The 21,038-nt window shown below is 48.3% G+C and overlaps 6 protein-coding genes across 6 annotated transcripts; 4 read left to right on the forward strand and 2 right to left on the reverse strand.

The window, feature by feature from the left end:
* Window positions 1-1,205: 1,205 nt before the first annotated feature.
* On the forward strand, window positions 1,206-5,713 carry ASPWEDRAFT_158417 (uncharacterized protein; the record flags this gene model as incomplete). The annotated part of the gene is made up of 3 exons (XM_040829747.1): window positions 1,206-4,895; window positions 4,961-5,124; window positions 5,191-5,713. 3 exons carry the CDS (start codon window positions 1,206-1,208, stop codon window positions 5,567-5,569), a joined length of 4,233 nt encoding a protein of 1,410 aa, XP_040688194.1. The 3' UTR covers window positions 5,570-5,713.
* Window positions 5,714-6,386: 673 nt separating this feature from the next.
* ASPWEDRAFT_173932 (TauD/TfdA family dioxygenase) lies at window positions 6,387-7,581 on the forward strand (the record flags this gene model as incomplete). The annotated part of the gene is made up of 3 exons (XM_040831151.1): window positions 6,387-6,480; window positions 6,529-7,111; window positions 7,161-7,581. The coding sequence occupies 3 exons, from the start codon at window positions 6,387-6,389 to the stop codon at window positions 7,579-7,581; spliced, it is 1,098 nt and encodes a 365-aa protein (XP_040688195.1).
* Window positions 7,582-7,612: 31 nt separating this feature from the next.
* On the reverse strand, window positions 7,613-9,755 carry ASPWEDRAFT_52728 (uncharacterized protein; the record flags this gene model as incomplete). Its single annotated transcript, XM_040837782.1, has 2 exons — window positions 7,613-9,115; window positions 9,621-9,755. The coding sequence occupies 2 exons, from the start codon at window positions 9,753-9,755 to the stop codon at window positions 7,613-7,615; spliced, it is 1,638 nt and encodes a 545-aa protein (XP_040688196.1).
* Window positions 9,680-11,279, forward strand: ASPWEDRAFT_136678 (uncharacterized protein). Its single transcript, XM_040829348.1, has 3 exons — window positions 9,680-10,034; window positions 10,076-10,332; window positions 10,382-11,279. The coding sequence occupies exons 1-3, from the start codon at window positions 9,711-9,713 to the stop codon at window positions 11,214-11,216; spliced, it is 1,416 nt and encodes a 471-aa protein (XP_040688197.1). The 5' UTR covers window positions 9,680-9,710; the 3' UTR covers window positions 11,217-11,279.
* Window positions 11,011-14,084, reverse strand: ASPWEDRAFT_743135 (uncharacterized protein; the record flags this gene model as incomplete). The annotated part of the gene is made up of 4 exons (XM_040839454.1): window positions 11,011-12,696; window positions 12,827-12,830; window positions 12,918-13,458; window positions 13,528-14,084. The coding sequence occupies 4 exons, from the start codon at window positions 14,082-14,084 to the stop codon at window positions 11,273-11,275; spliced, it is 2,526 nt and encodes an 841-aa protein (XP_040688198.1). The 3' UTR covers window positions 11,011-11,272.
* Window positions 14,085-19,245: 5,161 nt separating this feature from the next.
* ASPWEDRAFT_42524 (ankyrin repeat domain-containing protein) lies at window positions 19,246-20,748 on the forward strand. Its single transcript, XM_040835797.1, has one exon. The coding sequence runs from the start codon at window positions 19,335-19,337 to the stop codon at window positions 20,565-20,567; it is 1,233 nt and encodes a 410-aa protein (XP_040688199.1). The 5' UTR covers window positions 19,246-19,334; the 3' UTR covers window positions 20,568-20,748.
* Window positions 20,749-21,038: the final 290 nt, after the last annotated feature.

Here is a 21,038-nt window from a genome sequence, read left to right on the forward strand (position 1 = left end):
TCGCATTGCGATACTAGCAGTAGAAGGGACTACAATGATACTGTGGTTTGTCTGCTTCACTACGTTAGCTACGTTGTCCTCTCCAAGCTACTATGATACACGCAGCTCCGTTGCGTCTCGGGTAATTACTCTGTTCGGGGCAATTGAATGGTATGTTATATTGGCTTCTGCAGGGCAGGGACTGCTCGCCTCTATAAGCTAGCAGCAAAATCAACGCCACAGCTGCTGATTCTCAGGTTTTTAGGGTACTATTCTTGGCCACAACTGTATATCGCGTCGCAGGTTCCAGGGGCCGAAGCGGGGCTTTCACTTCCACGGGAGCGAAATCCAATCATCCAGAACCTCACAAACTTGGAGATTCTTCTCCCCAAGACATCCGCTCCTTTACTGCACGTCATACACAGTCCTGGGCAAAGTTATAAACGACTCCCATTTAGAGGAGATTAGTTTATTACTGAGTGACATGTATGTTGCTTTATTCCCAGAATACACTAGCTAGGAAAACCCTCACCGTAGCGAAAACAAAGTGAAGACCTGGTGTGATGGATATGTCCTTGTGGGCTTTTCATATATTACGTGTTGATGTCCAGCAGATCATCAGAGTACATATATAGTATTCAATAAACTTGGATAATTGATACTAAGGATTATAATACGATTTCCTGTATACTCATGGAATAAAATCTACGCTATTCCTCACCGGAACCCGGACGAATTAAAAAGCCTTGCTTATCTTATTAAGTTAGGTTGTGGGTCAAGTCCAACCACAGAAAGTGCTTGGATCCACAGGGTTAGTTGCTATAAGGTTAGAGCCGCCCAATGGGCGGGCTCAGGCAGTCCATTCTCATTACTAATAGCGTTCAAAGATCGGAACGTATAGTAATCATCCCGGTCAGATATGCTCTAATTCAGTGAAGACGGCTCAACTCACTCATGAATGCCGAAAGGAGGTTTAATGTTGAGTAATCGGGCAAGATTTGATTATTTGGCCAGAAAGGGGTTCTACTGTCTTATCGTACCGATGGTATTGTACAATATAGAAGACTTGGTTATCCAGGTCAAGCAATATAACAGGAGTTATGCCGCCAATACAAACTTCTCTTTAATTATTATTTTCGTAAACTGGCGGGCATTTACCGCGAGTTTATGCCTCTTTAATCAACTCATAATATCTACACCTTTACCACGTCTACCTATCCTCAACCATGCCTTCTACTTCATCAAGCATGGATGCAGAGTCCATAATTGCTGATGGAGAACTACAATCCGCAGATGTCAAGGGCGATACGCAAAACGCATCCATCGATCGCACCGGAATGACATGGCATATGGCACCCGAACTGCGCCAAATCAGGGAACGAGCTGAAGACGGTGGAGAGAAGCCCAAAATGCTCGGCGTGGCCTGGCAGGATCTCACCATCAAAGGCGTTGGCGGCAACGCCATGTTCAATGAGAACGTCCTCTCCCAGCTTTTCCCTTTTCATAGGGGTGGCAAAGCCACCGAAACCAAGACTATAATTGAAAGTTCGTTTGGATGCGTCAAGCCTGGGGAGATGTTGCTCGTTCTGGGACGGCCTGGAGCGGGTTGCACGACGCTGCTGAATGTACTCGCAAACAATCGTCTCGGCTATGAAGAAGTCAGCGGAAATGTTAACTACGGAAACATGTCTGCCGAGGAAGCCAGGAACTACCGTGGCCAGATTGTCATGAACACGGAGGAGGAAATCTTCTTTCCAACCCTGACCGTTGAAGACACGATCAATTTTGCCGCTCGCATGAAGGTCCCATATCAGCTGCCGCCTGGGACTGCGACTCATGAAGAGTATGTCCAGTTCTATAAGGATTTCCTCCTCCGCTCAGTTGGGATCTCCCATACCGCGCGGACGAAGGTCGGTGATGCCTTTATTAGGGGTGTCTCAGGTGGGGAGAGAAAACGTGTCTCTATTCTGGAGTGTCTTACTACTCGTGCTAGTGTCTTTTGCTGGGATAATTCGACAAGAGGCCTTGATGCCAGTACAGCTCTTGAATGGATCAAGGCCATTAGGGTGATGACTGACCTCCCTGGGCTCAGTACAATTGTCACCCTCTATCAGGCGGGCAACGGAATCTACGAACATTTTGATAAGGTTCTGCTTCTCGACGAAGGCAAAAAAATCTTCTACGGGCCTCAAAAGGAAGCTGTCCCATTCATGGAAAGCCTGGGCTTCATGCGGGATTCGGGTTCCAACCGGGGAGACTTCCTGACGGGTGTTACGGTTCCTACCGAGCGCCTCATTGCCCCTGGGTATGACGACAAGTTTCCACGCACCGCCAACGACATCCGGGCTGCATATGAACGGTCCCAAATCAAGCCGCAGATGCTGGAAGAGTCCCAGAGTTACCCGACAAGCAAAGGCGCAGCTGAGAACACAGCCGTTTTCAAAGAAATGGTTTCTCGAGAAAAGCACAAGGGTGTATCCAAGAGCTCTCCCGTCACAACTGGTTTCGTCACTCAAGTAAAGGCCGCGATTATCAGGCAGTACCAACTTATGTGGGGTGACAAGGCGACTCTACTCATGAAGCAAGGTGCCACAGTTATCCAGGCACTCCTCGGTGGTTCTCTCTTCTATTCTGCCCCTGACAATTCTATCGGCCTTTTTCTCAAGGGTGGTGCCCTGTTTTTCTCTATTTTATACAACGCTCTTATAGCCCTATCAGAGGTTACCGACTCCTTCACTGGCCGACCTATTCTTGCCAAACACCGCTCCTTCGCATTGTATCACCCAGCGGCTATCTGCATCGCCCAGATTGTTGCCGATTTACCTATCCTTTTATTCCAGGTTACGCACTTCGGCCTGATCCTCTATTTCATGGTTGGCCTGAAGTCCACGGCGGGGGCATTCTTCACTTACTTGGTCATCAACTTCATGACAGCCATGTCTATGACATCTTTCTTTCGACTCGTTGGTGCCGCATTCCCTACGTTTGACGCTGCGTCCAAGGTGTCGGGTCTTTCAATTGTAGCGCTGTTTGTCTACATGGGATATATGATTATCAAGCCTGAGATGCATCCATGGTTTGTATGGATTTTTTGGATCAACCCGATGGCCTATGGATTCGAAGCTCTTCTTGGAAATGAATTCCATGACCAGGTTATACCATGCTACGGCCCCAACCTGATTCCAAGCGGCCCTGACTATATTGGTGAAGGGGGGCAATCATGTGCTGGTGTTGTCGGCGCAGCACCTGGTGCGACCAGCTTGACTGGTGACGAGTATCTCGCAGCCATGTCCTTTAGCCACAGCCATATATGGCGTAACTTTGGAATAATCTGCGCCTGGTGGATGCTCTTCATTGCGCTTACCATATTTTTCACTTCCAGGTGGAAGCGACTTGGAGAAGGAGCTCGTAAGCTCCTGATCCCTCGAGAGCTACAGCATAAGTCAAAACATCTTTTGGAAGTCAGAGACGGGGAAGCGCAAGCCCAAGAGAAATATGTGGTCAGCTCTGGATCCACTGCATCAGAGGGCAGCGTTGGAAATGACCTGCTCAGCAATAAGAGCATATTCACTTGGAAAAATCTGACTTACTCTGTCAAAACAGCTGATGGTGATCGTGTCCTTCTTGACAACGTTCAAGGTTATGTCAAGCCTGGTATGCTTGGAGCTTTAATGGGCTCGTCTGGTGCTGGCAAGACTACCCTACTGGATGTTCTCGCACAACGCAAAACCTCAGGGACTATCCACGGATCCGTTCTGGTAGATGGGCGTCCTCTGCCTATTTCCTTCCAACGCTCTGCTGGCTATGTCGAGCAGTTGGATATTCACGAGCCCTATGCAACTATCCGGGAAGCCCTTGAGTTTTCGGCACTATTGCGCCAACCTCGCGATATACCCACCGAAGAAAAGTTGCGATATGTGGACACCATTGTTGATCTTCTTGAGCTGAATGATCTTGAACATACTCTCATCGGCCAACCAGGTGCTGGTCTTTCAGTGGAGCAACGGAAGCGTCTTACTATTGGTGTTGAATTAGTGGCAAAGCCCAGTATCTTGATCTTCCTTGATGAGCCGACGTCAGGGCTTGATGGTCAAGCTGCCTATAATACTATTCGCTTTCTTCGCAAGCTTGCAGAAGCGGGTCAGGCTATCCTGGTTACTATTCATCAACCATCAGCACAGTTGTTTGCACAATTTGATAAACTACTATTGCTGGCTGCCGGCGGGAAAACGGTATACTTTGGAGATATTGGCCAGAATGCGAACACTGTCAAGGAATACTTTGGGCAACATGGGGCGCCTTGCCCACCGGAAACAAATCCTGCTGAGCATATTATTGATGTTGTGTCGACAGGGGACCGTCTTGATTGGAACCGGGTCTGGCTGGAGTCCCCAGAACATGAAAGACTCTCCGAGGAATTGGATACCATGGTTGTTGAAGCTGCGGGTCGGCCTACAGTAGCAAACGATGATCCGCATGAATTTGCTGCCTCTCTCTGGACGCAAATCAAGCTCGTGACGCATCGGATGAACGTCTCGCTCTTCCGGAACACCGAATACCTCAATAATAAATTCGCCATGCATATCAGCCTAGCGCTACTGAATGGCTTTACCTTCTGGAAAATTGGAGATGCTCTTACAGACCTGCAGCAGAACCTCTTTACTGTGTTCAACTTCATCTTTGTCGCGCCAGGTGTTATCTCGCAGCTTCAGCCCCTCTTCATTGACCGCCGCGACATCTTCGAGGCGCGTGAGAAGAAAAGCAAAATGTACCACTGGGCTGCCTTTGTGACGGGCCTTATAGTCTCAGAGTTCCCTTACTTGCTTGTCTGTGCGTTGCTGTATTACGTTTGCTGGTACTTTACGAGCGGCCTTCCTACCTCCGCTGAGCACGCTGGGAGTGTCTTTTTCGTTGCAGTAAGCCCGCCCTCCTGTCTTCGAATTTCCTTGCTTTCCGAATGGGTGAGCTAACACCATCTCAGGTAATCTACGAGTGTCTTTACACGGGCATTGGACAGATGATCGCCGCTTACACACCAAACGCCGTGTTTGCCTCTCTGGTCAACCCTCTGGTGATTACCACTCTCGTCTCCTTCTGTGGCGTGATGGTTCCATATAGCCAAATTGTAGCATTCTGGCGATACTGGTAAGACTTCCCTGGATGTGTCACGGTGATGCAGTTTGAGCAGCTTATAACGACTATCGCCTTTAGGATGTATTACCTCGACCCCTTCAACTACCTCATGAGTTCTTTGCTGATATTCACTACTTGGGACAAACCCGTACAATGCAAGCCCGAAGAACTAGCTGTGTTTGATCCAGCTCCCAATGTGACATGCGGCGAATATCTCAATGTCTACCAGCGTGGCGTGGGAATGGCCACGAACCTTCTCAACCCAGATGATACACTCGGATGCCGCGTCTGCCAGTATACCCAAGGTGGAGACTACCTCCGTACGCTAAACCTACACGAACGATACTACGGATGGAGGAACGCGGGCATTGTCGTTGTATTTGTGGTTGGTATCTACGGGCTCGTATTTCTTATGATGAAACTCCGGACCAAGGCCACCAAAAAGGCTGAGTCCTAAAGCGGAAAGGAAACATGGATGAGTACCATACTATCTGCTGGGTTAATAACATTGTGCTTCTTGGGAGATTGCCGATTGCCGGTTTATAGTGCTTACATACTTATAAATGGTACATAATAGTATATAGGTATATTTATAGTTAATTGTCAGCCTTCCTCAATCATCAGATGAGCAATAGCCTATCCTTGTGTAGCACATTTTGCGTTTACAAAACAACAGACTTTCGGTTCAAATAGTTCGAACAACAACCTCTAAATAGCTTTTACTCTAGGAAAGCGTAGACGAGGCAAGGGCGGAATGACAATCATCGTCATCACCATTGGCGGTCCATCCGATCATTCTTCAATTCGTTTTCTTTCTTTCCATAATATTCACTTTGGCAGTAGACAGACACTGGAGGTGATCTTGATTATTGTTGTTATATGTGTATATATAGAATGGATAGTATAACGAGATGATACAGGTGGTTAGTAAATATATTTATCTAACAGTCTAGATATGCAGCATCCGAACTATCTCTACCATCTCCCATAAAATCTCCTGGTTATCTAATATAGTAATATCATTTAAATAGTATACAAACACTACTATAATACTTAATATCACCAGAAAACCAAATTGCAGTATATAGGGTAATTTAGAATATGCAAACATAAATATGGAGTAATTGTTAGCTCCTTGCAGATAAGATGATAAAATATGATATCATATCGGCCTCCACCGACGGCGATCCCCGCTGTCCTCGACTACATGTAAAGCTCATCCCCATCAATTAACTCAATCTACTCAATTAATTACAACGATCTCATCTATAATCATGGCCATCGAAATCAAACCCCTTCCACCACAGGAAGGCCGCGACACCGACTTCGGCGCGGAAGTGTATAATGTCGATTTGGAGAATCTCTCGGGTACCTCCTCACCTCACTCCATTCTATTAATTAATACTAACAATATAGACTCCGACTTTGAAACCATTCACAACGCATTATACAAAAACCTCGTCCTCGTATTCAAAAACCAATCCCATCTCTCCCCAAAAGCACAATACACCCTCACAAACCGGTTCGACCCATCCGCGCAAACCTACGGCCACGGAACATCCATTCCCACGGCAAAGAAGTCCATTCTGCACCCAGACCTGAAAACAGTTCCGCACCAGCCTCAAGTCCAGGTCATCGGACATGGCTTCGTACCCGAATATGAAGGATTAAAGAATATTCAGCTCAAACATCCCCATCATAAGACGTTTCATAGGGACGCGATTCCTGAGGAGAAGGATTTGGATTTCACCCGCTTTTATAGATGGCATATTGATGCCGCGCTGTATGAGCTATATCCGCCTAAGGTTACGACATTGTTGGCTGTGACGGTACCTAAAGGACGACGGCAGACGTTGCTTTATGATGATGGCTCTGGGGAGACGTTGGATGTGCCGCTTGGTACGACGGCATTTGTGAGCGGGGAGAGGATGTATGAGATCCTCTCGGATGAGGAAAAGGAGTTTGTTAATGGGAGTCGGGTTGAATATGCGCCTCATCCGTGAGTTACTACCTCTATACTGATTAAGGTGGAGATGCTAATGATGTAGGTACATCTGGATGAACCAATGCAGAGCCCTCCCCACCGGACTAGGCCTCTATAGCGAGGGCAGGGAACTCCCCCTCTCTGACCTCCCTGAGATTGACGAATCCAAGATTCAAATCTTACCGATGGTCTGGAAGAACCCAGTGACAGGTAATCCGGCACTGCAGATCCATCCGTCGGCAGTGAGGAAGATCCACCGCGCAGATGGAAGCGTGATTGATGACCTCGCTACCGTCCGAGACATCGTGTATAAACTGCAGAGACCCGCTATTAGCCCCAAGTATGTGTATCCGCATGATTGGGAGGAAGGGGATCTAGTCCTCTTTCATAATCGGGGCTTGCTACATTCTGTCGTTGGTGCGTTTGGGGAGGGAGAAGTGAGGATTTTCAGACAGTGTAATTTGGCGGCAGGGGAGAGTGTTTAACTTGATATAAGTAATAAGATAGATCTATAGACTAGAACCGTATAATATAAAATCCATTCACCAGCACCTCCCTATCCTTCATTTCTGCCGTAGCACTCCTCACCCCAATCCAATGCAAGGGCGCTTCCTCGATGAACTTCTGTCCTCGCATGCGTACATTGTTAACTCCATCCCTCGTCCGCTCCATCCACCCCTGGCTCCGATCATGCATGTCAGGCGCCCAAGCCGGATGATCGAGGATACTCTGCGCCAGACTCGCATCGCACGTATCAGCCAACATGGCCGCCTCAGCTGCAGCCTCGCGGGCGTACTGGAGTTGATCCTGTGTCATTGCGAGTGAAGGCGGGGGGAGATCTGCGCGGATGAAGCCCATGATGCGGATTTCGAGTTTGGGGTTAGCTGGAAGTGGGAGGGTGTCCAGGAAGCGGAGGACGGAGAGGCGTTTTGTCGTTTGGGTGATGTTGATGTTGGATGCGAGGAGCGGGTTGAGGGTTGTTATTGAGAGGATGGATTGGTGCCATGGGCTTTGTTGTTTTGGATTGTCGATGCGTGTCCAGGCGAAGAAGTAGCCGTGGAGAGTGTCCAGAGTCAGGTCTGATACCTTGATATTGAGACGTGGGGGTTCGTCGGATGGATAGTCTGGAATGATATCTCCCCTTGCTTTGATATTCATAGGAAAGGGAGACGTCGGCCCCTGCTCGAGATATCCTGCATCTGGCTCACCCATCGGCGACAACGAATGCCTATTCTGATACCCAGCCGGCACACCCAGTCTATCCTTCATCCCACTCAGATTCCACGCCTTCTCCCCCGCCACCTTCTTTACACCCGACGGCGTATAATGATCCATCTTGGCCTGCACACTCGCCGCAACAGGCCCAACAAACCGCTGCACCGTCGCCTGCGCATACAGACTCGCCACCATCGCACCCACTTCCAACGGCAGCGTACTCAAACTCGCTCCCCTCAGTGAATGCGGCGAAAACGACGTCGACAACACCCGAAACACAGGACTCATACACAATACCTTCTTCTTGCCTGTGCAAAGCACAAGCTGGAAATACCCATCCCCGGCTTCAACAGGGATGCGCACGACGGCCGTCTCGCGCAGCGCATGCCCATCACGGACCTTGGCCGGAACGCGAGTCGGGAATTTGGCGATATCGCGCTGCCAAGCGCGTTCGTCGGCGGGGTCGACCTGGTCTGATTTGACGGGGAGAGAGGGCGTGACGTTTAGCCAGTCATCGTGGAGACGGAAGAGGGCTTTTGCTTTCATGCCTGTTTTGCCTGTCCAGCCTTTGGATTGGAGCCAGAGGGTGCGATCTGGGGGTAGGGGGGATGAGGAGAAGATGGAGATTGCTACGGAGGTGGTGCTGCCGCGGTAGAAGACGACGCCGTGCGAGTGGCGCAGAATGGTGTAGTGTTTTGTTGATGAGGTGGGGTGGTTGATGAGGCCGCCGAGGAAGTGTGTTACTTCGCCGTATGCTTTTTGGATGCCTGATGGTGAGGGAGTTGATGGTGATGGAGATTGAGGCTCAGTTGGTCGAGGGGGAAGACGTGGGCCTATGTCACTGCTTGATCTTTGGAGTGTAGGCGTAGGCGGAGTGAGTGTGTTTGTTTGTTGATATCGATATTCATGATGAAGCGTATTCGACGAAGCAGCCTGTCTGAGTGGTGGCCGTGGTGGGAGAGGAGGGCCCCTCTCTGCATCGGTGAAGCTCTGATGCAGATTGGGATTGGAAACAGGCTTCCGTTTGATGCGGAATTCAGGTGGGCCTGCCTGGAGAGAAGCTGGGACTTCCAGTGCCATTGTGACTGAGATCTTGGTAGCTACCCCGTATGACGATCGATGAAGTCGGATGCCCCGGATTGGTTCAGGAAAAGGGGTGGACCCTGATTGGCGGTGTGCCTGAGTCAGCACAATCCCTTTGTTTGCAGCCAATGGGAAATTAGAGTGAAAAGCAAAGAGCCAATCAAACACACAGACCATCCCCGCATTCCAATAGCAGCCCCACTCTCGCCAACTGCCTGTTTCGTACAACCTGAAGACTTTGCGATGTCACTCCAGATTGCCACTTCTTTCTTCTCAAATCCAGCAGGGATGTCGAATACCAGACTCTACCTCGGTGATGGAGGCAGAAAAAGAGGTCCCGGGGTCTAACAAACACAGTCATGAAGGTGACTGGGAGTGCGATCCACGCAATCCGTTCAATTGGTCGATATGGAGAAAGTGGATGGTTATGTTGACGTCTTATTTAATAACCTTTATGATCGGGCTGAATGCTACTTCAATCACAACGGCTGGAGAGGCAATTTCTGTCGACTTTGATCTGGATAATGGCATTTTCGAATATAACTTTTTCTCCGTGACGGCGTGGAATGCAGCCGCGGCTTTTGTGCCGTTGGTTACGCTGCCATTGATGGAGACATACGGAATGAGATTAGGCTATTTGGTATGTTTCCTTCTACTCATTAAGAACTAACTAACAATCAGACTGCATACGCCCTCTTCACCATCTTCACCATCCCCCAAGCACTCGCCAAGAACTTTGCCACTCTCGTCGTCTGTCGTGTTCTCGCCGGCGCCTTTGGCGGAACACTGCAAAACGCCCCAGACGGAGTGGCAGCGAATATGTTCCGCACGGCCCAAGAACGTGTATTCCCATTGACGGTGTATGTCTTTTCGCTGCTGTTTGGTGTTACCCTAGGCCCGGTTTTGGGGGCTGTGGTGGAGCCGCTTGGTTGGCATTGGTGAGTGTATACCTACTGCATGGATGTTATGGTATGCTGATGATGGAAGGATATTCTGGATTCAACTCATGATAAACGGTGTCTGCGCTCCGATTCTTTTCTTCGGGATGCCAGAGAGTCGGGGTGAACTCATCTATGGCAAGATATCCAACACGCTATCGACACAGTCCGAGAATGCCGAAGCAGCGCATCTTCTCAAAGAGACTGTCGTTCGTGGTGCTATCCTCCTCACCACCGAACCTACTGTTACTTCGTTTACCGTGTGGTCCGCTTTTGCATTTGGTCTCGTCTTCATCTCCACCCAATCCGTCCCGATCGTGTTTACGGGGACGTACGCCTGGCCGGGCTTTACAGGAGGCATCGTGCAGCTATCTCTCGGGATAGGCCAGATAATTGGTCTATTTGCCTTCCTCATCCAGAAGAATATCTATACAGCATCTGTAGCAAAGAATACAGAGAGACCAGGAACTCCGATCCCAGAAAGTATCCTGCATCTCGCTATCCCGAGTACTCTGATCGGTCTGGCTGGTGGATTGTTCATGTACGGCTGGTCTACGTTTCAATCGCATTGGATCGTTCCTGCTATCGGACTTGGTCTGGTTGGATACGCAAGCATGATCATCGTGAATACAGCGACTATCTACGTTACGGATGCTTATCCTGGCTACGCAGCGAGTGCCATTGCGGCAGTCGCGTTTGGAGAGAATACCTTTGCGGCTTTCTTGCCATTAGCTGCGAAACCGATGTATGTGAGGCTGGGATATGCGTGGGCGAGTAGTTTGCTGGGCTTTGTGGCGCTTGTGCTGACTCTTGCGCCGGTTGTGCTGTTATGGAAGGGAAGGACGATTCGGGCAAAAAGTGTTGCTATTCAGAAGATGGGATGACCAAGCAATAATATAACATTAATATTGACGACATCTCAGCAAATGTCATAGACGATCTACCGCAATCTCTCTAACTCTCTCGCTATCTTCACCCTCTTTAGAAACTTCGACAGATCCTTGTGCCCTGACTTAAAAGCCCGGTCTGCAGGACTTTGTCCTTTCTTATTCAACGCATACTGAATCCCATCCTCAGCCAGCAGTAATTCCACAGCGGGTCTTCCTGACTGTGCCGCGTAGAATAACGGGGTATTACCCTTATCATCCGGTTTATTAACATCCACCTTGCCCGTATCAAGCAGCATCTCCATGATTTTGACATGTCCATGTTCGGCCGCAATCGCCAACGCCGTCGCACCTCTATCACATCTCGTGTCTGGATCGATTGTATCATGAGCAAGTATGATCTTCATCGCCGTCTCGTCTCCTCCCCGGGCTGCGTGTTTAAGCTCATTCTCTACCCCCAATAGCCTCAACGTACCCCTCTTGACACCATTGAGCAGCACCTCTCCCATCTCTGGGTTCCCCATTCCAGGCACTCGCACTAGATACGGCGTCTCCCGGTGGACATGGGTATAGCCTAGAAGAGCGCGAGCGGTGCTTACATCGCCATGTGTAATGGCAAAAGTAAGCGGCGAGCGCATCCCGCAGGACGAATGGAAAGGGACCGCCGTGTACGATAGGAATAGCTCCACGATTCCTGCATAGCCTTTCGTCAGCGCCACGTCGAACGCCGTGTGGCCCATGACATCTTTGGCTTGGAGCTTGATGTCGTCTCGCGCGAGGAGTTTCGTTACGATTGACTCCATGTATTTGCTTACGGCGATGTGTAGCGCTGTTTCATATATCATGTTCTGCGAATTAATATTCACGCCATCCCGCGCTAGTAATGTCTCTGCTATGTCAACGTGGTCGTTTTTCAAGGCAGTCAGTAATGGTGTCTGGTCGAGCAGACCTGGCTTGATGGTTGATCCCAGCCATGAAGGTCTCAATGAGCGCTTAAAGGCTTTCCATATGGTAAAGTTGGGATTACACACGACCACGTATTCTTTATTGTCATATTCGCTGCGGTATAGGTGGACCGGGATATAACAGACCATGTCCATTTCAACGATCTGGATGTTGGGGTCAGCGCCATGTTGTAGGAAGATTTCGAGTGGTCGTTTGTGGCCATAGTGAGCGGTCCATATTAGGCCTTCGCCTCCGCGGTGGTGGATGTTATGTTTGTAGAGGTAGTTATTCAGGGTGGTGTGGAGAGAGCGGTTGGCTTGGGTGAGCGAGTTGATGTCTGTTTGGTCGATATATTGGCTGATGAGGAGGAGGAGCTCTGGGGGAAAGTTGGATAGCATGGTGCTGGTATATTTATTGATGTAGTTGGGTGGTTGGATGTGGACAATATATGGAGGGGATGATGTCTTGACTTCATCGTGACATTTACATGGAAAAGTCTTCATACTGATTAGCTTTCCGGGCACATCTTGATCTAGTTTTGTATAAGAGTTAAATGAAAATTGAACCTCATTCACAGCGATGGTCGATCTATATAAAAGCTACGAAAACTGTCTCCTGTACATATTAGCACTTGTCCCAAGAGGAATGGAAGTATGAAGTACCAGCCTGCTATACATCCAGCAAGCTTTCCAACTCCCTATTAAACTTCATCTTGCCTTGTAAAAATCGAGCAAGAGGTCTATTCCCAGACACCAACGCGTAGTGAGCTGGTGTTTCTTTTGCCTTATTAACCGGATACTTAATGACTCCTTCCTGAGACAGTATAACATCCACGGCATCCCTGCCTGCCTCGGCAGCGTAGAATAACGGCGTGTTGCCACGTTTATCGCAACTGTTGACATCTACATTGTCCAAAACCAGAAGTAGTCGCATCACTGGTATATGGCCCTTCTGTGAAGCAATGGCCAACGGGGTCATGCCGTTCTCATTCTTCCGGTCTGGGTTGACTCTATCATGGTCCAGGAGGATTTTCATTCCTATTACACTTCCTTCGCGTGCTGCCCGCTCCAGAGAGTACTCTGGGTGGATGAACCTCAGTGTCTTCTTCAGAACACCTTCGAGCAGCGACTCAGGTATCCCAGGCTTATTATCCGTCATCCAGAATATATCCATAGTCTGTCGATAGAGATGGTTTTGATTAAGAAGAAGCCGTACGATGGACTGATTGCCCCGCTGAGCAGCAAGACTCAGAGTCGAAAACTCTTTATACTGCGCCCCCGTATGCTCCAGACCGCTGGATATGAGTAGCTCGACGATGCTTGTGTGGCCGCCTATCACAGCGACCTGGAGTGCCGTTACCTACGACCGGTCCTGCAGCCGGAGGTCGCAGTCAGGGCGATTTAGGATGAGCTTCACCAGCTCTTCATGTCCTGCTTCAGCCGCCAGATGTAATGCTGCATCTCCATTGCGGTTTGGGTAGTTGATGTTGATATCACCGCGTGTCAGAAGCAACTGCGCAATTCTCATTCGGCCTGCTATCACAGCCAGGTGTAGTGCTGTGTCCCCATTCGTATCTCTAAAATTGATTCTGGCTTCTTCCCGTGCTAATATCAATTCAACAGCCCGTTCAAGTCCATCCCTTGCTGCCAGGTGTAGCGGTGTCTCGTTAGAAAGGTTCCTGAGCCCAACGTCCACAGCATCACAACCCAACAACATCTCTGCCACATTGACCTGTCTGTGCTCTAACGCCGCCATCAATGGTGTCCTGTTCAGATATCTTTCCTGCCAGTCATATCTCCCTTGTGGATCGGGGTTGAATGGCTTCCACACCGTACAGTTGGGGTTATGTGCGACTACCCATCCTTCGATGTCATATTCATCCCGGTACAGATGCTGCGGGACGCATGCCATTTTACCCATCTTCGTCACTTTGATGTTGGGATCTGCGCCATGATTCAAGAAGCGTTGAACGATGGCGGTATGACCATGGATGGCTGCCTAGATCAGGCCATCGCCTCCGCGATATTGAATATTGTGGGTGTATAGATGGTCGTGCAATGTAATGTAGAGCCCTCTATTGGTGCATATCAGCTTGAGAATGTCTTTCTGGTCGAGAATCTTGAGGATGAGGAGGAGAAGCTCGGGTGGCAGAGTCAGCAGCGACATGCTGGGTGTTTATGACTTTATCCGTGAGACAATATCTTGTATATAAATCCAAAGTCATCCGAGGGACCGCGTAGCCCTTTTGGTCTAATCATTATTTTCACGCAGGAGACTCATTTTCGCGTAGTTTATGGAGAATTACCAGAGCTATAGACCGACATACTAGGCCTATTCGGGAAATGGGTGCCTAGAGTCACATACGTTTTGACTTCATCGTGACAATTCCATGTGGAGAAATATGTTCTTTAGTAATAGTATTATCAACCCTCTATGACAGCATTATCTTTTACTGTACTATCTAGCAGGCATAGTTACTACAAAAACAGTTCCATAGAGATAGCTATATTGTAGCCTGTCGTAGATCGCAGCTCTCCAGAGTCAGCAACTTTGTATTGTCCGTAGGAGTTTATTAATATTCTGACACTTACGTTGGTTTGATGTATCTATATTAATCAGTCTGTTATGCAGATGCCTATATCAAGTCTTTCATGCCGTGCGAGCATGGAGTCAAACTATATTTAAATCTAGGCATCCATTGGCCTGGCATGCTATTGCCTGAACGTTTGTATAAACGCTGACATGGAAGACCTTTTGCCACAACACTCAATCAATACATTATCACTTCTCGGACACATCCTATCATCGTTATCCGGTTTATGTAATAGTGTTAAATATGAAATGCACTGGGATATGTTATTCTATGCGATCTGTAAATTCTCTCAGATGCCCAGAATAAAGCCCTGTTCCCGGACTTGCCCTCCTTGGTTGGTGTCCACCTTGCCTGTTTCCAAAAGAAGCCGCATGATTGGTAAATAGCCCCTCTCTGCAGCAATTGCTAGGGGGGTTTTTCCATTCTCATCCTTCCAGTCTGGATCGATTCCATCGTGAGCAAGAAGAATTGTCATTGCCAGTACATGTCCCACACCCGCTGCCTTTCCCAGCCAGGACTCCGGGTGGGTGATCCTCAGCGTTCCCTTGTTCACACCCTCCAACAGTAGGTTTGGTACATCGCCTTCTCCATTAGCAGCATAGACGATCTCGATGGTGTGTCGATGAACATGGTCCTGGTTAAGGAGGACACGGACAACCCCCTCATGCCCATTGCGGGCGGCAAGAAAGAGAGGCCGGTTTCTTTCAGGCCCCAGCGCTGTGTAATCCGCCAGGTCGCGAGAGATAAGCAGCTGGACGACGCTTGTATGCCCCTTCCCCGCGGCCATGTGGAAGGCCGTTTCTCGTCGCCAGTTTGTTTGGACGCCCCTGACATTGGGGTGGTCTAGAATCAGCTTGACGATGGCCTCGTGCCCGTGGGCAGCGGCTAGATGGAGTGCTATGCAGCCTTGGTCATCGGTGAGGTTAATGTCGAGCTCATCGCGCGCGAGCAGTAGCTCTGCGATCTGGTCGTGCCCCTGTCTGATCGCACAGTGGAGGGCGGTTTGGCCGTTGAGGCCGGCCATATGGATGTCGATGTTGCGTCGAGCCAGGAGCAGTTCAACAATTCTCGTATGCCCTTCCATCGCAGCCAGAATTAACGCCGTCCATCTGTTGCCGTCCTGGACGTCAATTCTGACATCTTCCCGCGCCAATATTAACTCCACGATTCTCGTGTGTCCATCTAACGCTGCCCAATGCAGCGCCGTCCGATTCTCAGAGTCCTTCGCATTGACCGCCACATTGCGATGCTCCAAAAGCAATCTCACAACATCTTCCATTTCCCAACGCACGGCCAAATTCAACGGCATCAGATGGGAGGGAATCCCCTTCTCAACATCCACCCCATCCAAACCCACCAACAGTTCGGCAACTTCCACATTCCCATTCGATAAAGCCGCCTCCAAAGCCGTATCCTCTATATGCACACCCTCCCGCCGGTTATAAAACCCTTCCGGGTTGGGATGGAACACCGTCCAGTGCGTGCACGCGGGGTTGTGCGCAACCATCCAACCATCAAAGTCATATTCAGGCCTGTACAGACCGCGCGGGATGAAGGACAAATTGCCTATGCTTGATACTCTGATATTTGGATCTGCGCCTTTCCGCAGGAAGCGCTGCACAAGCGCTGTATTGTCATGGGTGGCTGCCCAGATCAGGGCATCGCCACCGCGATGCTGGATGTTGTGGGCGTACAAGTGATCATTGAGGACGTTGTATAGTTCGCGGTTGGTAGAAATCAGCGCAAATACATCAGCCTGGTCAAGGCTATTTAATATAATAAGTAGGACTTCTGTGGGGAGGTGGAGGAGAGACATGGCAGATGTTCAGGGCTTGGTGCATGATAAGAGTTAAGTGATTTTTGCAAGCACGCGACTCCGTACGGAGTACAGATCATGACGTTCCGTGCCAAAAGTCATTTTCCCGAAATTTCATATCCGAATACTAAATACAAATGTAGTTATCCATTCCATTAAACAAACCCCTAAAGCCATCTTTCTATAGTATTCTATTAGTACTTTAAGTAAATATAGCATAAAAAGGTATATTACAATATTTTTCAATGGTATTTTTTTCAAAACAAAAATTAATATAAGGGGGGTATTCCATAGAGTATAGTTTATAAAATGCAACTATAGGTATATTATTTTAGAAATATATATTTTCAAACTAAAAGTATTATTTTATACTTTTATCCTCTAAAGATGGTTGACTGACATGAAGAATTAGACATAATTAGGTGCGTGGCTATATCTAACAGCAGTAGAATTATAACTTTTATCGCGGAACTCATTATCATCCACTGTACTAGGCCTATTCCGGAGGGATCTGCTTCTCCATTTAAACTCTGATGATATCCCCACACAGATATCTCGTCTATCTGGTGCGTCTGGCCAATTGTATTAGACTATCTTGGACTGACAGAACCAGAATTAAATGCTGTCACCACACAGGATAACAGGTGCTATTAAACTATCTATTGTCGAGTCAGATGTACTGACCTCCCCGTATTAATCACATATAAATAGTCTTCTGTCTGTCTATATTTAGAGATGCCTATGGAATGCTCTAATACCATGTCATCATGAAGTGGAAGCATACTTAATGGTAGGCATCCATTGACTGAGCATGTCAGCCTGGACCTTTGTAAACTCGAAACGTAAAGCACCTTTGCTACAAAACCAAACCATCTACTCTACTCTTCCATTATATTAATTCACTTTATAAGACAACTATCTCATTAGATACTACCCATAATGGCTCTAGATAATATACCAGCAGAGCTTGTGTTTCTCATTGCGAAAAATATCGATGATCAGAAAGACCTCAACTCACTCGCCCTCACCTGTCGTCTCCTGTACAACGTCTTTAATGACTACCTCTATACGCACAACGTCAAGCATCGTGGAGGCGATGGCTTAATCACGGCAGCTGGTAAGGGCAGCAAAACCGCGGTTGAATACTTCCTCAATAAAGGCGCTGATCCCAACATCCAAATCGCACCGATCGACAAGGCGGGCTATGTTCCAGCCGACGCCTTCCCACATGGCTATAATCCCAAGGAATGGCTGGTCGTGTACAACCCCGACTTCACAGTATGGAAAGCGATTCCATGGACAATGAATGATTTGGGAAATGACGAGTCACAGCCATACCATGGAAGGACACCACTATTGCTTGCGTTAAAGCACGGCTATACAGCCGTTGCTGAGGTCCTTCTTGCTTACGATAAAGTCAAATTGCACATGGTGGATCCATCAGGCAGGACGGCAATGCATTTGGCTGCATCGCATGGACTTGAACGCATTGTTACAATGCTACTGGCACGGGGATGTGATATCAACGCCCAAGACAGGAAAGAAGACACGCCACTACATTCAGCCGTGAAAGCGGGCCATGTCCAAATGACCGACTTCATACTCAACTGCCCGAATGTCAAATGGCGTCAGCAAGGCATATCTGGAGGTCCGTTCCATGTCGCTGTGATGAATGGACATACGCAGCTCGTGCAGATGCTTTTATCTCGGGGCATGGCAGACTACACAACACCCGTTCATGTGTCACACTCGGCTCTGTTTTTTGCTGTGCAGGGTGGCTACGAGACAACTGTGCGTCTTCTCCTGGACCAAGGCCATCTCCACCAGGAGTCAGTGGATATAGTTTGGTTGGCCGAGAGAAGAGAGGGGATGATGGACGTACTCTTGGAGGCCGTGAAGAAGAAGACTCTACGAATCACCCATCCAAGCTATGGGTTGGGATTTGCAGCCCGCAGAAAAAGTGTCAAGGCGATGGAGATCCTCCTGGCTCACGAGGATATCAATCCCGAACAGATCTGTTCCAAAAAAACTCCTCTATCAATCGCAGCAGAGAATGGAAACTTGGAGATAATGCAGATGCTTCTGGATACTGGCAAGGTAGATGTCAACTACCGTGATGTAGCAGGAAATACACCCTTATTCTATGCCGCGAAAGGCGGAAGAGAAGCTGTCGATTTCCTACTGGCGCAGGAGGGAATCATACGGGAACCCGTCAACAACGACGGACTGACACCAGCTCATTATGCTTTGATTGCGGTGAACCAAGACCTGTGCAGGTACTTGAAGGGTGGGAAGAAAATGAGTCGGGAGCTTGAGAATTTGCTGTACTCTTGAATCTTCTATGTAACTCGGTAATTGGAGCATGGTGGGAGATTGAAACTCGCTTTTTATTAAGTCTGTGTTTATAGTTGAGTTGTTATAGAATGATCGAATATCAGGATTTTTTTCCTTCCGACAACAACCTATTATTCTGAATTCCTCCATTTATCTCTAGAAAGTATTTGCCTATACATCAGAAGCGGGCTGCAGATACCTAGACAATTATTTATGCTATCCAATGGTCATTATGAATTAAATATAATTTATTGTAGGCATTCACACTTAAATCGATATATCTGCCTAAAGGGTAGTCCCGCCACCCAGTCAATCCACACTCATTCAGAAGCCCGCCCCTCCACAACGCACTCCACAACACATACATCAGACACATCAAATACATCAAATACAGTCACTCAGGATCAACTCTATCATCTACAGCATCATGTCTCTATTAACCATACCAAACGAAATCCTTATGCAGATCGTGCACGAACTCGACGAGCAAGGCCTCAATGCCCTCCTACAAACCAACCGCAGCCTATACGAGGCCTTCAACGACTACCTTTACGAGTCTCACGTTGAGAAATACGGCGGAATAGCCCTGTTATGGGCTGCCATCAAGGGAAGGGTGGACACCGCAAAACGACTGCTCGATCTAGGCGTTGATCCAAACACCTCGTTGAGAGAGGCCAAAGATAGCGGGTGTCACATGCTCGAATCCGGGCGCTTGGCGAAGCTTGATGACTGGCTTGTCGTGCAGAGGATTTCAGGGTATCTTGGCGATCCCAGGATTATGATACCCAAGAGTCTGGTTCAGCGATGGTGTGAGGAGAGGTGGTGTTGGGGACACGAAAAATTCTTCCAAGCTCCATTGCTGTGTGCTATAAAAGGCGCCCATGCAGATGTTGTGGAGTTACTCTTATCGCAACCCGGCATTGATAGGAAATGCAGAGACGACAATTTACATAACACCCTGCAAATAGCGGCTGCGAAGGGGCACGTCGGAATCATGAAGATGCTCCTGGCCAAAGGGCTTTGGGGGATAACCGAGAAGTGTGGCCAGAGTTATTCATATCATAGGACGCCTTTGTTCCAAGCAGTTTCTTGCGGCCATGAAGGGATATTCGATCTGATTCTCCAGCAGGACGTCTGCCATTGGGAGGAAGATGAAATTCTCCGATACGCGCGACGACGCGGAGGGAACATGTTGAAGTCGCTACTAGGATATGCCCAGTGTTCTCGATTCAGAATCACCGATCCGAATGCCGGATTAGCGGATGCCGCTCAAGCTGGGGATGCGATCGGACTGGAAATACTCCTCACTCAGCCAGGGGTAGATCCAGGGTGGACGAGGTACAGTGGAGATCCCACGCCATTTGAACTGGCAGCAAAATACGGTCAAGTCAACATAATGCAGATCCTCCTGGCCACGGGAAAAGTGGATGTCAATAGCCGGGATAGCGACGGCAACACCCCCCTATTTCATGCTGCATCGAATGGCCATGAGAATGTGGTCGACTTCTTACTTTCCCAGCCAGGGATTTCGCAGTATGCACGAAATTATGACAACAAGATGGCCGCTCACTTTGCTTTGGAGGCTGGGAAAAAGGATCTGTGCAGGCGCTTGAAGGAGGATATCCAATTGGAGCCGGGATTTGAGTGTTTACTTCGGTGATTGGCATATTATTTTTGCTCTACTGTTTAGTCTTTTTTATCGTTGCGTTTTCTCATACTCTATTTTATGTTATGGGGATATTTACATGCTATGGAGTACCTTGCTGATGCTTTGTTGAATGACGTTGCATGTTGTATACTGTACCGATAAATTGTTATGAATGTTACATCTTAAAACACGATGATCAAAGCAATGTAATCTAGTACGAGATAGCTAAGGCGGCCTAAACTATATATAAACGGAGTAAGATCAGCATATCTGGCCTTACATATTAACTTCTATATTTGACGCCGACTTGCCGCCCCAATGCAAAAGTTAATCGAATAATAACAGCCAAATCCCCAACTGATCCATCTCGATCAAACTATTTATAGTCTATCCGTACGGCCAATAATATTATCTAACCCAGCCATTGTTGGACAACCTCAACACAGCCATAAGCGCCATGTGACCGCTCAGCCCAATTGGAAA

The sequence above is a fragment of the Aspergillus wentii genome (genome assembly GCF_001890725.1).
Source record: "Aspergillus wentii DTO 134E9 unplaced genomic scaffold ASPWEscaffold_5, whole genome shotgun sequence".
NCBI classification, from domain to species: Eukaryota; Fungi; Ascomycota; class Eurotiomycetes; order Eurotiales; family Aspergillaceae; genus Aspergillus; species Aspergillus wentii.